At 39.0% G+C, this 15,453-nt stretch overlaps 1 protein-coding gene across 2 annotated transcripts in view; it reads left to right on the plus strand.

Annotated features, from left to right (window-relative positions):
* Positions 1–15,453, plus strand: part of Tnik (TRAF2 and NCK interacting kinase) — a 382,522-nt gene that overhangs the window by 360,617 nt on the left and 6,452 nt on the right. For both annotated transcript variants that reach the window (XM_027942207.2, XM_027942206.2), the window contains 6 exons: positions 1,100–1,243; positions 4,238–4,372; positions 9,984–10,084; positions 12,228–12,377; positions 14,503–14,662; positions 14,918–15,057. In XM_027942207.2, the coding sequence (XP_027798008.1) occupies positions 1,100–1,243; positions 4,238–4,372; positions 9,984–10,084; positions 12,228–12,377; positions 14,503–14,662; positions 14,918–15,057 (830 nt within the window). The remainder of the gene's footprint in view (positions 1–1,099; positions 1,244–4,237; positions 4,373–9,983; positions 10,085–12,227; positions 12,378–14,502; positions 14,663–14,917; positions 15,058–15,453) is intronic.

Genomic DNA, 15,453 nt, shown 5'->3' on the forward strand with positions numbered 1-15,453 from the left:
AAAGTCCTGGTCTGGGTTACTGTAAGCATCACAGACAGATCAGGACATGGCCCATCTGTGTCCATCTAGGCCTGAACAGGGCTACCATACCTTCATCTAAAAGCATTTGGAATGTTAGCAAGAAAAGTGTGCAGTCTGGGGATCGTTTCCTAAGAGGTATGATAGCTCTATCCTCTGGGGATGAGACAGGACAGCAAGATAGCCACAGTTCATATGGCAAGGCTTAACGGGTGGATGAAAGAGCAGACATGTTCTCAGAAGATAGAAGTACCAAGAAGAGAGGTTCAAAGGGGACATATTTATGAATATAGTCCACTGTGCAGTGAACCTCTTGATGTATGTATATTGTGGTGGGTGGATGATTGATGTCTTGAAGTATGAATCTTTAGGATGCTAAACTGTCCAGATAAGACCACTTACCTGCCAGAGCTTTTGCAATCAGGGTGTCTCCATGCCAGGTAGGATGGACAAGCATTAGACCCCTGAGAACTCTCTTAAAGTCAGCGTTCATGTGACTCTCTATCTGTTAACACCCTCTCTGGATGTCCTGTTTCCCCAACAGGAAGCTGAGCCTGGAGTGTAGAGGACATAAGAGAGTCAAATTTTGATTTGAGGAGGAGGAAGGGCTTTTGTTCCCATGGAGTATAGAAATGGAAACTCTATTGGATGCCCAAGGTAGATAGTTAGGTTCCTGAGAAATAACTGCAGGAGTAAATGTGGGGTGAACACTGGGGAAAGAGAAGTGGATTATTTAAGGAAAGCCACGAAAGAGGCGGTTGTTACAGGAAGGAAATAAAGGGAAATTGTGCCACCTTCACAGCTGTGCCTAAGGCTCCCCTTGACAAGGTTTCTCTGCATTAGGTAGTAAATGGCTCGATGTAATGAATGCAGCTACCACTTTATAAAAGAAAACTGTAATTCCATTACTAGAGGGACAGTGATTTAATTACTGTGCCGGAGTTTCTACACTCCCTACTGTAGTGGTGACTTGCCCATTATTTATATTTACAAAGCAGTTCCTTAGGTGTTATGGGAACCCCAGATGCAGAAGGTCAAAGCTCACAGAAAGTCAGTCTTAGGGTGTTTCTTAAATTTGCAGGTGTAAACCTTCTGGTGGGAACCGAAAATGGCCTGATGCTTCTGGACCGAAGTGGGCAAGGCAAAGTGTATAATCTGATCAACCGGAGACGATTTCAGCAGATGGATGTGCTAGAGGGACTAAATGTTCTTGTAACAATATCAGGTATGTTACCAGGTCGATCACCATGGTTCCCCAGGTCTGTGCAAGTAGGAAAGGTAATTACCTCGTTTCTGAAGAAATTCAAAACTCTGCCGTTCCTGTCCAAGAAGCATCACAGAAAGTGGTAACAGGGTGGCCAGCGTGAGATCACCCATTGGGAAGCCTCTCACCTCTGTATTAAATCTGAGTGACACAAAATGTTCCTCAAAAGCTGTGTATTCATGGTTCTTTACCTCTATCAGGACTCGGCAAGGATTTTTTTAAAGATGCCAGCATCCTGAGATGGAGAATGTCAAAATGTAGGCTCCTGGGAGGAGAATTGAGTAAACAGAAATTTCTCTGAGCTCTTCTCTTCTCCCACTTGTGGTCCATTGATATCTTGGGAAGTGCAGCTGGACCTTTGGGGTGACCAAGTCTTCAGAGCAGAGGGAGCCAGTCATAACGCTACACTCTGTAGCTCTTCCGAGTTCCCAAAAGAGATTTTTCTTTTTTCTTTTTCTTTTTTTTTTTTAAGGTTGGAGATAAAAGTGAAAGCCTTATTATTTTTTAAATATATATATATATGTGTGTATATATATATATACACATATTTTTTTAGTTGTCAACGGATATTTTGTTTTATTTATTTATATGTGGTGCTGAAGATAGAACCCAGGGCCCCATCATATGCCAGCAAGTGTTCTATCACTGAGCCACAACTCCAGCCCTGAAAACCTTATTATTGGTAAAATGCATCCCGAAAGAGTCTGTGTTTGTTGAAAGGAAGGATTTTTTTTTTCTTTCTCATAATCCTTGAAGGAGTTTAGCAAATGCCCTCTCTCCCTCCCAGCCCATCTACTCATGGAGCTACCTGGGGAGAAGTGAAAATAAAAGCTGCACCGCAGACCAGGGTCAGGATCTCTGGGAGTGGGGCCCAGGCATGCACAGCGTTCAGAGCTCCCGAGGGGTTTCCATCATGCAACCAAGTTTGTGAACAGGGATCTACACTCAGCTTTCACAACACAGAGACAATGCAACCTTGCACTGAACCTCAAGGAAAGTTTAACTCTTCAACTGTACTTTATATTTGGGGAAAATGCTTCACTTGACACCCCAGTTCCCTGTTTATTTTACCTTTCCACTGAATGCTTAGAGATTTGTTTTGCTTTGTTGTTTGTTTGGTTTTGGGACTAGAGATTGAATTGAGGAGTGCTCCACCACTGAGCTACATCCCCAGCCCCAGTTTTTATTTATTTTGGGACAAGGTTTCACTAAATTGCCAAGGGCCTTGCCAACTTGCTGAGGCTGACCTCGAACTTGCAATCCTCCTGCCTCAGGCTTCCGAGTCACTGGGATTACAATTGTACACCCCTGTGCCTGGCCAAGGACTTGTTTTATCCTTCCCCAAAACGGGTTAACCAAGTCAATTCTTCCTGTATTGTGAACTGAGTTTAATTCTGTGTAGTCCTTTGTTCTGGCTAATTGCTTTTTTGATTGCTACATTACCAAATCAAAATTAGAAGCACATGTCTGTCAGTCATCTACCCAAAGTGGAAATGCTACCAGAAAATTCATGTTCGGGCTTTATTATGTTGTTAGTAGCACATCCTCATTCTTAACTATTTCCTGTTATCATGAGGCACAGATGGGGAAAAGAGAAAATTAAAATAGGAGCACAAGGTGCTTGAGTTGCCCTTGGATCCATAGTGTCATAGAAAGGAGGAAGCACTGGTGTCCCTGCCCCTCCTGGCTGTCCTGAGCAATGCATGTTCTACCTTCTGGTTACAAAAGCGAATAGCCACTGCATCATGACTCCTGGATTTCAGGTCCGAATACACCAACTCTTGTGTCAAATCCAGCGCATGGATTCTCTTCTTCTGGTATATATCACATCTGTGAAATGTAAAACATCTTTAAAGACAAAGAGAAATCAAAGGGAAATAAGTTTTCAAGAAGTAAAACCTACATGCCCATATTTCTCATTACTTAGGAAAAGCCACCCCAGTGCTCCTCAGATAATCTAATGGAGATAATCTCCATTTTCCTCTTTGCATGCTCTTCCTGAAATCCAGTGGTTTTCTTACCATCCTATGAATTCTTTACTCCAGATCACTTTAGTAAAAGGAGCTTCCAAGTTGTTTCCAGATCCACATCTTTTTTCTTCTTTCCCATATTTTTTTCAGTGACCACAGCCCCTTGAACCTGTCCAATATCAATTTCTGAACCCAAACTGCCTTTGTTGAACTTGTCTCCCTGTCTCCTTCTAAAATCCTTTTTTTCGTTAGTTAGATAAAGCCACTAACAATTGTCATCTCTAATTCACTAAGTCCCCAGTTTTTAATTCTGCAAATATTTCAGTGAAATTGACACAGATGCATTAAAGTAAGTTAGAAATCATAATCTAGAGCTTCTATATTATAGTGTTCATTGGTATTAATTTAAATATTACAATTATTGCAAAATAGTTTTATATGTATGTAATTATATTGTCTACGATAGTTTAAGTTTTTATAGGTATTCCACATCTGGGATCGTAGGACAAAGTAGGTTCAAGGGATAGAGAAGAGGCTTTCCATTGCCATCCACTGCCAGGTCAGAGTGTGAGGGAAAGACAGGACTCCTGAGGAGCTAAAACGCTCAGCTGTCAACACTGCTTCATGGGCTCAGATCTAGAATGTCCTGAAACTATGATCAGCCATGCTGTTTGTGGCAGACTTGGGTCTTAGTGAGTTTAGCAGATGCTGGCAAGAGAGAAAAGAGCAGCTTGCTCAAGTAAGAAACCACCTGAAGGTAAAGACAGATTGTAATTTTGTAATTTGTCCAAAACACTTGGAGCTGTTTAAACCACAAGTCCTGCTAGAGAAAACACTTTAATTGTGAAGCACGGGGGACGCTGGTTATTACACTCTCACACACACAAACTGTAAACAAAAAGATGGAAAAAAAAATGGAGGTAAGGGAGGAGGGGAAAAAAAGCTATCACAGGGACTTGGAATTAAAGCTCTGCTGTTTCAACAGGAAAGAAGAATAAGCTGCGAGTTTACTACCTTTCATGGTTAAGAAACAGAATATTACACAATGATCCAGAAGTGGAAAAGAAGCAAGGCTGGATCACCGTCGGGGACCTGGAAGGCTGTATACATTACAAAGTTGGTAAGTCTCCAGACATGGGATTGCAAATTCAGTGTATTTACTTCGTCAGAGTTATTCAGTTAAGTTTCATTCAGTTTTTCAGTCAGATATTGATGATGCCTATGTGACCAGCTTAAGATGTTGCTGGAACCTAAAAGTATATTCGAATTATTCCCCCAGAAGTCAAATTTGTGAAGTTCAAAGGAAGCATTCAGAATTAAGTCCTAGGCTCCAGTTTCAACTTTTATAGGTACTTCCTCCCAAGGACACATTAAAAGAATAAAAATGTACTATGCCTACAAGGTCAAAGGGACCAAGAGGAGAGAAGCCAGCAAACAACAGATGTCAATAAAAGTGAACAAGAGGAACAGACCTAGCAGACCAGGAAATGCTAAACCTATAATCGGGAAAATTATCAAAATAATCCAGTCACTCTGCAGAACACAGAAAGTCCCAGGGACTGAGGGCCCAGGAGAATCTGAGGCAGTGTTATAAGGTATGTCTGAAAAAGGAAGGATTTGGGGGAAGCGGATCAAAGCTAGGCCTCCAGGACCTTCCCAGCAGGCAGGGTGCTCCCTCCCTCACTACAGCAAAAGAGGAAAGGTTTACATGGCCAGTTGATGGTGGGCATCCTCGTGAGGGCATACTTATGCATGACCCTCCCTTTGCCTCTTTAGCTCCCAAAGTGTTGGCAACCATGATGATGATCATATTCTCAAGGAAGAGTTTGAAAGACTTGTCTTTGAAGAAACTAAATGGCCAGAAAGAAAAGATGTACAGGTACTAACATTTGAAGTTATGAAGAAAAAGGTCTGCTATCTAGCTACTCAGCAATGAATCCTAGCAGCTGATAGGTCTCCTATAAATAAGTGGAGACAGGGAACATGAGGGAAAGTGAAACAGAATTTAAGGACCTTAGAATAAACAAAGATAATGAGGAGTAAAGAAAATATAGGGAGAAAAGGAAGGAAAGAATTTTAGAGGATTAGACAAATTGTTTTGGTATCAGAAGAATAGGGCTGTTTAGAAAGGGAGAGCAGGTGGGGAGAGATCATTAAGAAACCAATCTTACAAACTGTCGCATATTGGCAGAAATAAAAATTTTAATAGAAATGTTGAAAGATAAAGATGAGGAAATGTCCTAGAAAGAAGAATAAAAGAAAAGGGAAAGGAAAGAAAAAGAGAAGAAAAAATTAACCCAGATGTTCAAAATCTGAGTCTTAGAAAAAAGGGAAAAAAGAGGAATGTAAGAGACTTTTCTAGACCCAAAGGCCTTGGCATCCCAGATTAAAAGGATTCTGAGTACCCAATATACTTACTTTAAAGAAAAAAAAAAGACTTCAAAGAAGGCCCACCAACTGATATTTCAGTACCAAGATGGCAGAAGTCCTTAAAGCTTCTGTATTCTAAGTAAATTGATAAACATTTTATATATAGTAGATACAGAAACAGAGGCTTGGTACTTCTCAACAGCAATCCTGGAAGTTTAAAACTTCTGCCTTCAAAATCTGAAGGCAAAATTATTTCTAACTTATATTTTGTAACTGTCAGTATTGGGGTTCATATGTTTGTGTGTGTGTGTGTGTGTGTGTGTGTGTGTGTATTATAAGGAATTGGCTCTCATGATGATGAGACCATGAAGTCCCTGCAGTCAGCAAGCTGGAGACCCAGGGGAGCCAATCTTGTAGTTTCAGTTCAAAAGCCAGCAAGCTCAAGACCCAAGAAGAACTGTTGATGCAGCCTGAGTCCAAAGGCCAGAAAAGACTAAGTTCCCAGCTCAGTCAGGCAAGAGGATGCAGACTTTTGCTTTTATCCAAGTGTTCAATTGATCAAATTGTACCCACCTATTCTGGGGAGGACAGCCTGCTCTCATTTAGAAACGCCCTCACAGACACATGCAGAATAATGATTGACCAAATATTTGGGCACCCTGTAGCCCAGTCAAGCTGACAAATAAAATTAATCATCATATCATCAAACCATTGATCAACTTTGGTGCAAAATGAACAAATTTTCAGGTGTGCAGGGTCTCTAAAATGAAAATTTCACACACCATGCTCAGTAGCTACCAGAAGATGTGTTCCACCAAAATGAAGAACTAAACCTGGTAATCCAGGAAAAAGATGAAGAAAATACCCAGAATAATGGTGAAAGGAACCAAAATGATAACTCTGCCACTAGCCTAGAAAGAAATCAGTCCCAGCTCAGTAGGACGATGCAGGATTCCAGGAGAGTGACTTCAAGAAAAATAAAATGGTACCAATGGATTCCCCGCTGCGGTTGACCATGATAAAAGGCGTGTCTTAGCACAAAGTTTACACATGCTTAGAGTAGGTAAAATAGGGTAGTGAGGAAAAATTAAGGAAATGTAATTATGGTATATCACATGCCCCAGCTGTGAACACTGACAATTTGAACACTTCATGTTGCTTTAACCAAAAATATAAACTCTGTGTTGGAGGTGTGAGGGAGAAAGTGATTTATGTGTATGTAGAGATAAAAGGAGATATAAGAAACTACACCCTTTTCTTATTGTGAGGTTTGGTAGATAGTGTCTACAATTGAAGAAAATAAAAAAAAAACTGAATAAGCACATTACTTGGAAATCTGGAAATAAATTGCCAAATAAGAAGTTTAAAAAGTTGCAAGTATTTGTTTGTGGGAAACAGGACTTGGGGCTGAGGCAGTTTTTTATATGCCTTATATGACCATTTGACTTTTTAAAATATGTTTCTATAAAACATGTTCAAAGTTGATTAAAATTAAGAGAATGTGTGGAGGTTGTTAAATGTGACCTGGATAAGATGGATTATTTAATGTAAGGAGTGTCCATAGAGGGGCAGCAGAGTAGCTTTCCACACCTTCACTTCAAAAGTGTCTGTGACATAGTGACAGAAAAGCATGGTGCACAGTTGATATTGTTACCTGAAGAGCTGGTCCAATCGTGTGTGTTATGTGACAGAGGCTGAAAGCTACTTAGGTGTGTTAAAGACAGAGTATGAAACAGGGCCATGCTACAGAAGAGCTCAGAAAGCAAGAATTCGGTCATTTGGCCCGTCCTTGCAAGAACCCCAGTATGTTGTCTTCTGCCAACTGAAGAGGGGACTGTTCTGAAGCAAAGTCTTCATGTACCTTTCCTCTAATTTCATTTCAAGTGACCTTCCCAGATATCTTGACACTAGGAAGCATTGGTGCTATATAGTGAACTTGAAGGTTCCAGTGCCTAAAGGGATAAGCCCCCACTATTTATTTGGGTTTTATTTTTTTAAAAATTATCCTTACAACACAATGAGCTTATTAGTATGCATTTAAAGCAGGTGTTGAAGAAAATAAACATTAAATGCCTGTAAACATATGTGACCACAGCTGCAGTCAAATCTAGCGTAGGCAATGCACAGAGAAACAAGTTAAGTGGTATTTTTAAAGACAGGAATGGATGCTTAAAAGACACAGTATTATTCACAAACTAGACCACATGGGGGAGCATTTTTCCATAGCAAGCTGGGAAGGTACAAGCTCTTCTCTGCTCCACTGTATATTTTTGTGGGATTCAGAATTATTCAGTACTTGCTAATAAGATTCCCTAGAATTCTAATTTTTTTCTTGTTTGTAATCTGATTATTTGGCAAAATATCAAACAAGCATCTCATTATTCTTACCAGGAAGAATGCAGATTCATATGCCCATTTGTCTTCTTTTAGAGTGTAGGCTTCTTTTGGGGGGAAATAGATCCTGCATTCATAGGAAAACAATGTAGTTTAAGTACTACTATGGAAACGGTTTGAAAGCTATTTCTAGATACTTCTCTCATAAAACTTTTAGGATTTTCTTTCAGTATTTTACCTTTATTACTTGGCATTTGTAATATTCCTAATGATCAAATGTTATGTACAAAACTAATATTATATAACTACAGAGCAATAAAATTCATTACAGGAAATAATAAAGTTTGTGTGTGTTATCTCTTGCATATACCTGGCAAGTATTCTTTCAAATCTCTGAAGCTGCAAAAGTCCTATGGCTCTAAATGTTAGAAGGGCCAGTGCAAATCTGACCTCTTCCTCCTAATCACTGCTATCTCTTTTCATTGCCCTAACATTAGAAGACTGACGTATACGGATACATGCAAAATGAAATATAACCAGAGAGCAATAACTGATCATTATCTACCAGAATATTGAGACAAGTTTAATTTTCAGAACATTTTTTGCCTCAGTTATCCAGAGAACTACTTTGGGCTCCATTTTGCTTTCTTTGAGGGATTTCAGTCAAAACACTGAGATCTTTTTATAGTGCCTGGTTACTTTAGTATACTCAAATTTACATGAAATTTTAAAACCATAAAATGGGAGAAAACAGAAAAACAAGTTATATATCCAAGATTCATTTATATTTATCTATTGCTCTTAGCCTATATATATTTTGATACACTTGTATTTTCAAGGCTATTTTAAGCTTTAATCTTGAATCTTTGCATAAGTTTTAAGTGAGAAGATTAGAGAATAATCTTATAAAGTATTCATATAATGAAAAATTGTGGAGACAATTGGAAACTTAACATGTCATCTAATAAGTGCATTAGTATTTTCCTACCCAGTTTCTTCAGGATAGAGAATATTCCTTTTCAACAGATATTTTATGAAGAAAACGCCTGGTATGTGCATCAGTTGTAGATTACAGACTTTCTAAGAATTAAAATCTACATTTAATATTTAAAGATCCTGAGGCATTTAAAGGATTCTGTAACCTCTCAAGGTCATCACTATAAATATCAATCACTATGGTATCAAAGACACATAGACCACAGAAGATCAGACAACAAAATATATTCTTCCATTCAATAAACATTATTATTACTTTGTATAAGGTAAAAATAAAATAGACAACAATGAAATTTTATCAAGATTCTATCCATGGAATTTAAAATGTTTAATATTGCACTTTCCCAGAGAATAAAAAGGAATTGGCAAAGTATGTGAAACTCTTAAAAATAGGCCATTATCAGAATTCAGGTCTCCTAATATTCCAAAATTCAATACAAACACAAACAAGCAATTATTCTACTTAATAATTAGAACTTGGGGCTGGGGATGTGGCTCAAGCAGTAACGCACTCGCCTGGCATGCGCGGGGCGCTGGGTTCAATCCTCAGCACCACATAAAAATAAAATAAAGATGTTGGGTCCACCGAAAACTAAAAAAATAAATATTAAAAAATTCTCTCTCTCTCTCTCTCTCTCTCTCTCTCTCTCTCTCTCTCTCTCTCTCAAAAATAAATAAATAACTAGAACTCTAATCTGAATAATAAGCAATTGGCACCTTTTATGTCTCTACCCATTTGCATTTTTTCTACCACCTTGCCATACCAGCTTTAGCTACTTACATTTGGTTGAACCTAAAATCCAGGTAAAGTAATATAAAAGACACACACACAAAAAAAGATTCTGCTGACTAGGTATGGTAAAGGAAGTGAAATCTGTATCTATGAAAAAAATCCCACGCCAGGAGCATCACCCTCAAATATGGAGTGTGTATATGTGTGTGTATATTTACATCTTGTGACTTATACATTCACTGATACAAATTATTGAATAAATTGATGTACTTTTTAATTTACAACTATTCTATTACAGTTAAATATGAAAGGATCAAATTCTTGGTGATTGCCTTAAAGAATGCTGTGGAGATATATGCCTGGGCTCCTAAACCATATCACAAGTTCATGGCATTTAAGGTAAGTGGGCCTGTGATTGCTTGGTTTTCCGTTTCCTCCAGCCATCTGTTCTCCACATAAACCAATACCAATTTTACTACATATGACAAATAATAAACCTATTTTGGAACTGTAGGAACTCATAGATTCATTATTTTTAAAACTACTATGAGATTAGTCAAACTAAATTTCTTTAAATATTTATTTTTTAGTTGTAGTTAGACACAATATCTTTAATTAATTCATTTATTTTTTTATGTTGTGCTGAGGATCGAACCCAGGGCCTCGAATATGCTAGGGGAGTACTCTACCGCTGAGCCACAACCCCAGCCCAGTCAAACTAAATTTTATGTTTACCTTCCTTCATTTGAGATCTGCAAATCATCATCTGCAAGAGACATTTGGTACAGGATGGTTACCAGGCAAAGTATTGATTATGATGCTGTGCAATGATATCTGTTTTAAAAGCATCTAGAGTGTTATCTGGTGTTTGGGCTCAAAAGGGCAGACCACTGGCAGCACTGAATCTCCAAGTCTTACAATCATGAGGCTTTCTGGACCAAGTCTCTAAAACTCAGTTGATGCTATCTCCCTGTTGCTATTAGACTTCCCTGAAATGAACACTGAGTGTAGTCATTCATGGAAATGACCTAGTTTTTCTGCATTTTCCCAGGGGATTCATGAGATTGAGTAAAAGTGGGATCGGAATATGTTTAATCCCATCTGCCTCAGCTCATGAAAGCTGACCCCCAAATGCCAGAAAGACTTGTACTTGCAGGCCCCCTGATGTGTTCAGACTGCATAGCCAGTGTGACTTTATCTTCTGTTTTCTCTCTGCCTGTGTCTGTCTGTCTTTCTCAGTAGCTCTTTGGCCCTTGACTTTTCTCCATTTTTATAATTACCATCTCTCTTTGGCTTTTTATTTATTCTCTCCTGCCACATATGTCATGTGGGAGCCAAAGCTGTCCCTCTTCAGGGCTGAATCACCCCACTTCTCTGTTGTTCCCTTAGTGCAAGTGGCTCATTTGTGATGTGCTCAGGAAGACAGATTGATCAGTGGAAATGGGCTCCCCTCCATAACCCCACTTTTATGGAAAGGAATTTTTGGAATGCATTAGGTTCATAATAACACTTAAGGGATGTCTCCGAAAATCTAATGTGCTGCTGCTCCTGTTGTGCCAAATTCTCTCCATAAAAGCTTTTCAGTGGAGATCCCATTCCCATTCTGACGTTGAAGTCACTGCCATCAGGTTACTAGCCAAAGCAATGAGAGAGTGCAAAATGCTCTGTTCAGCAGACCCGCCCCAGCCTGCAAGAGGGAAAAGCAAAGGCAAGAACTTGAATAGGGAGAACTAGAGCTGACCCCTAGGGACAGGAGGGGAACGCTTCCTATGCTGTGAGATGCTAGCAGAAGATGAGGGGAGAAGGGTATGTTAGGTAGCAGCGATAGTATCACCAGGGCAATGGTGGTTTCTCAAATCCTCCCCTAGATTTCAAGATGCAGTAAAGGTAGTGTGTGAGTAAGTCGTAGCAAAGGAAGAGGAACACTCAACAGCTGGTTGGGGCTTTGGTCCACAGAAGCTCAGCTAGAACTTTCTAGTTAAACCTTAGTTGTCAATGCAAGTCATAAGTCTTGTGATATTTCACCTCCATCCCTTTCTCTTATTGCCCAAACCTAAGTCTTAGATCTCAACACTGAGTTTAGAGAAAGCCTCTCTGATTCCCACTCAGTAACTGAAGGAAAGTGGAGGCCAGAGCATGCTCACCCCAGGCTGTCTCTGAAAGATAGCAACCACAGATGGGCCTTGCTGCCACATAGCAAAGAGAAGGGTCAGAGAGGTGGCAGGACCTTCTCCAGAGAGCAAAGGCCAGAAGTAAACAGAACAGCAGCACCCAGACACCAAGCTTTAAAGATAGAATGACACTATGAACATAGCTATAAACCACTTTCTCTGCTGTAAACCCTGCACTGCCCTGAGGACCAGAGATGGAGAAAGGAGGCAAAAAGGGCTGATGGACCCTTCCTCCTGGAGCTAGAATATGAATAGACCTACCAAAGACAAATATCCTGGCTTTTCAGCTTTTCAGAAATTAACTTAGTGGCTACATATTATTCAGATAATGTCTTTAAATGATGTGGATACTTACAGGGTGATTTTTAAAGTCTTTTTCAGATCTTCAGCACAAGCCCCTGCTAGTTGATCTCACTGTAGAAGAAGGTCAAAGATTAAAGGTTATTTTTGGCTCCCACACCGGTTTCCATGTAATTGATGTTGATTCAGGAAACTCTTATGATATCTACATACCATCTCATGTAAGTTTCCCAAAGCAGACTATAAAGGGCCTTCTGCATGTAAAAGATTTGTTTTGCACATTTTTAGAAGTCATGCTAACCCTTACTAATTAGTAAAGCAGATGGACTTCGGGCCTTCACCAGGAAGACAGAATGCTTTCAACCCAACTTTTCAATTCTGCAGCTATTTCAATGAAATTGGCACATGGGCATTAAAATAGGTTGAAAGTCAAAATCTAGAGCTTGTATGTATAATCATATTAGTATTATTATGTAATGATTATTATAATGTAATTATATTCTTATTACTGTTTTATTATACTATATATTATATCTATATATATAATCTATATATAATAATATACTATATTTAAGTTTTTATAGGTGCTCCACATCTGGGATGATGGGACAAAATAGGTTAATAAGTAAAACATATAAATTTAGCTAATTTTTATTACTTCCTAAAACAGAGTAACATATAAAGAGATTATGTGACATTAATCTACATATTGTTTCTTTGGACTTTATTAAAATGTATTTTAATTTTTCCTTCAGGGCATGGATAAGTTTCCATTTTCAGTTTTGAATGGAAATTGTGTGGGAGAAAAACAATGATCAGATACTAATTTCCTGGAGAAAATCCCTTTTCAGCTAGTTTTAGTTCCTCTTTACACTATACTGCCTCAAGCAGCAGAGCTCAGCCCCTTGCCTTTATCTGAATGGGCTTTGCAGATGGACATGTGAGACAGCTTCTGCAACCTTCAGCTTGCACGTCTGTCAATGGGAATGCCAGAACCTATCCCATAGGGTTATCATCAGCATTAAATTAAAAAATGGATATAACATTCATTCAAATTTGTAGTTCTTTTTTTAAAAAAATATTTTTAGTAGTAGATGGACACAATACCTTGATTTTTTTATTTGGTGCTGAGGAGGGAACCCAGTGCCTCACATGTGCTAGGCAAATGCTCTACCACTGAGCCACAACCCCAGCCCTGTAGTTCTTCTTCTTAACAATATAATATCCCAATTACTCTGCTGATATGCTGCCTAAAACATGACTCCTAGAGGGAACTGCTGCACAGATTCACTCTCTAGAACTGTGCAGTATAAATTATGCATCCTGTGTGTGATCCTCAGGTGACACACAGAAGACACTGTCAGGAGAGTCTGAGGTCTTTTCTGTTGCTGATGGTATGTGAAGAGTTTGGAGACTCTAAAGAAGCACAGTCACAGAAAAAGATTATTTTAGTGCATTGTTGTACACATGCACACACACACACTAGTCATTCATTGCTACATTACTCTTCACACCTGTGTGCGTGTGCACATAGAGCTCACACTCAGGCTCTCTGTGAGGGCATCACTGTGCTTGTTCCCGATCCCAACGTTCCTATCCATCTATCCATCAAGTACATACTGGGCTGCTGCGACATCCTCAACCAGGGATCACAGCAGCACCACATCTTCTAGGACAGGTCAGTTGACACTTATTTCAATTGTATGTTTTTTGTTTTTTTTAATTAGTGGTAATTCTAATTTTTTTCTAAACAAACCATTAATTTGGATTATTTTGGTATTTCAGCACCCAGATAAACAATCTGAGTCATGTACTCATAGCCTGTCTGGTGGGGACCGTCTTAGCCCCATTACAGCTGCTTCGCCTCATTCAGCTGCCTTGCTTTCTCCTCATCTTTTTGGGAAGCAATTGTTCTAACAGAAAACACATGAATTTCAATACCAGAAACTGATATGTTCAAATGCCAGTTCTCCCACCCAATACTAGCATAGCTTTGGTCAAGTTACCTAACCTTTCTGAGATACAGTCTCCTTATCTGTGAACAAAGATAACTACCACGGGGATCTGTTCTAAGGGCCAGAGATCATATATGTAAAGGGTGCCTCACAAATACTAGGTACCCCATCAATACTGTGTTGTTGCTTTTAGGAACAAGTAAATTGGATTTGTTATCTAGCAACTAAGTTTATATTTATCAGGGCATCTGACAGATCTGTGATTAAATTAAGCAAAGAAAATCGTAGAGTGAAAGTTTCCATAAAAGCTTTTTTAAATTGCAAGAGATGAAAATCAAGGTGTTGTCTTATTTTCAAAAAGAATAATGCATGGCTTTTCTTTGTCTTTCAGATTCAGGGCAATATCACTCCTCATGCTATCGTCATCTTGCCTAAAACAGATGGGATGGAAATGCTTGTTTGCTATGAGGATGAGGGGGTGTATGTGAACACCTATGGCCGGATAACTAAGGATGTGGTGCTCCAATGGGGAGAAATGCCCACATCTGTGGGTAGGTTAACCATTCCTTATCTCCTTCAGCAGTTACACCCCCCAAATGAAACGAAAGTCAAGAAATGTGAAACAACCATTTGAGTCCACAAAAAAAAAAAAAAAAAAAAAAAAATCTGTGAATAACACTTGTAAGACTTACTTTGTCTGTTTATCTCAAGTCGTTTGTCATTTATGTGGTTAAGATGTGAACAGATGCTGTGAGTTATTGCCCATCTAATGTTTTTAATGCAGTTTTGGAAATTCCTTTTGACAGCCTACATTCATTCCAATCAGATAATGGGCTGGGGCGAGAAAGCTATTGAGATCCGGTCAGTGGAAACAGGACATTTGGATGGAGTATTTATGCATAAGCGAGCTCAAAGGTTAAAGTTTCTTTGTGAAAGAAATGATAAGGTAAATCCGTTTCAACATTTGCATTAGTGTTTGCATTTTAAGAGACCACCAGGTACCTGTGAAACCTTCATTCTCCTTTATACTGATCTGAATCACCTCTGTGTTAATCAGTAGTATCTTGAAATGGCATTATCTGGTTTGACTCATGTGAACACTCAAGATATATTACTCACATATCAAAACAAACATCTAGAAATTTCTCATAAGCTCTTATATATAACTTCTGTGGGCTGCGGGCCTTCTGACAACTCAACAGACATCCCCAGATTCTCCTACGCACTTAGAGCAGTTGGCCCATCATCTTCATCTCCCAGTGGGTCAGCTTCACAATTCCCCTCTTAGACTCTTCACAAAGTCACTATCAAAACCTAACCCTACTCTTATATTCACCCTTAA

The sequence above is a fragment of the Marmota flaviventris genome, chromosome 8 (genome assembly GCF_047511675.1).
Source record: "Marmota flaviventris isolate mMarFla1 chromosome 8, mMarFla1.hap1, whole genome shotgun sequence".
In the NCBI taxonomy this organism is placed as follows: domain Eukaryota; kingdom Metazoa; phylum Chordata; class Mammalia; order Rodentia; family Sciuridae; genus Marmota; species Marmota flaviventris.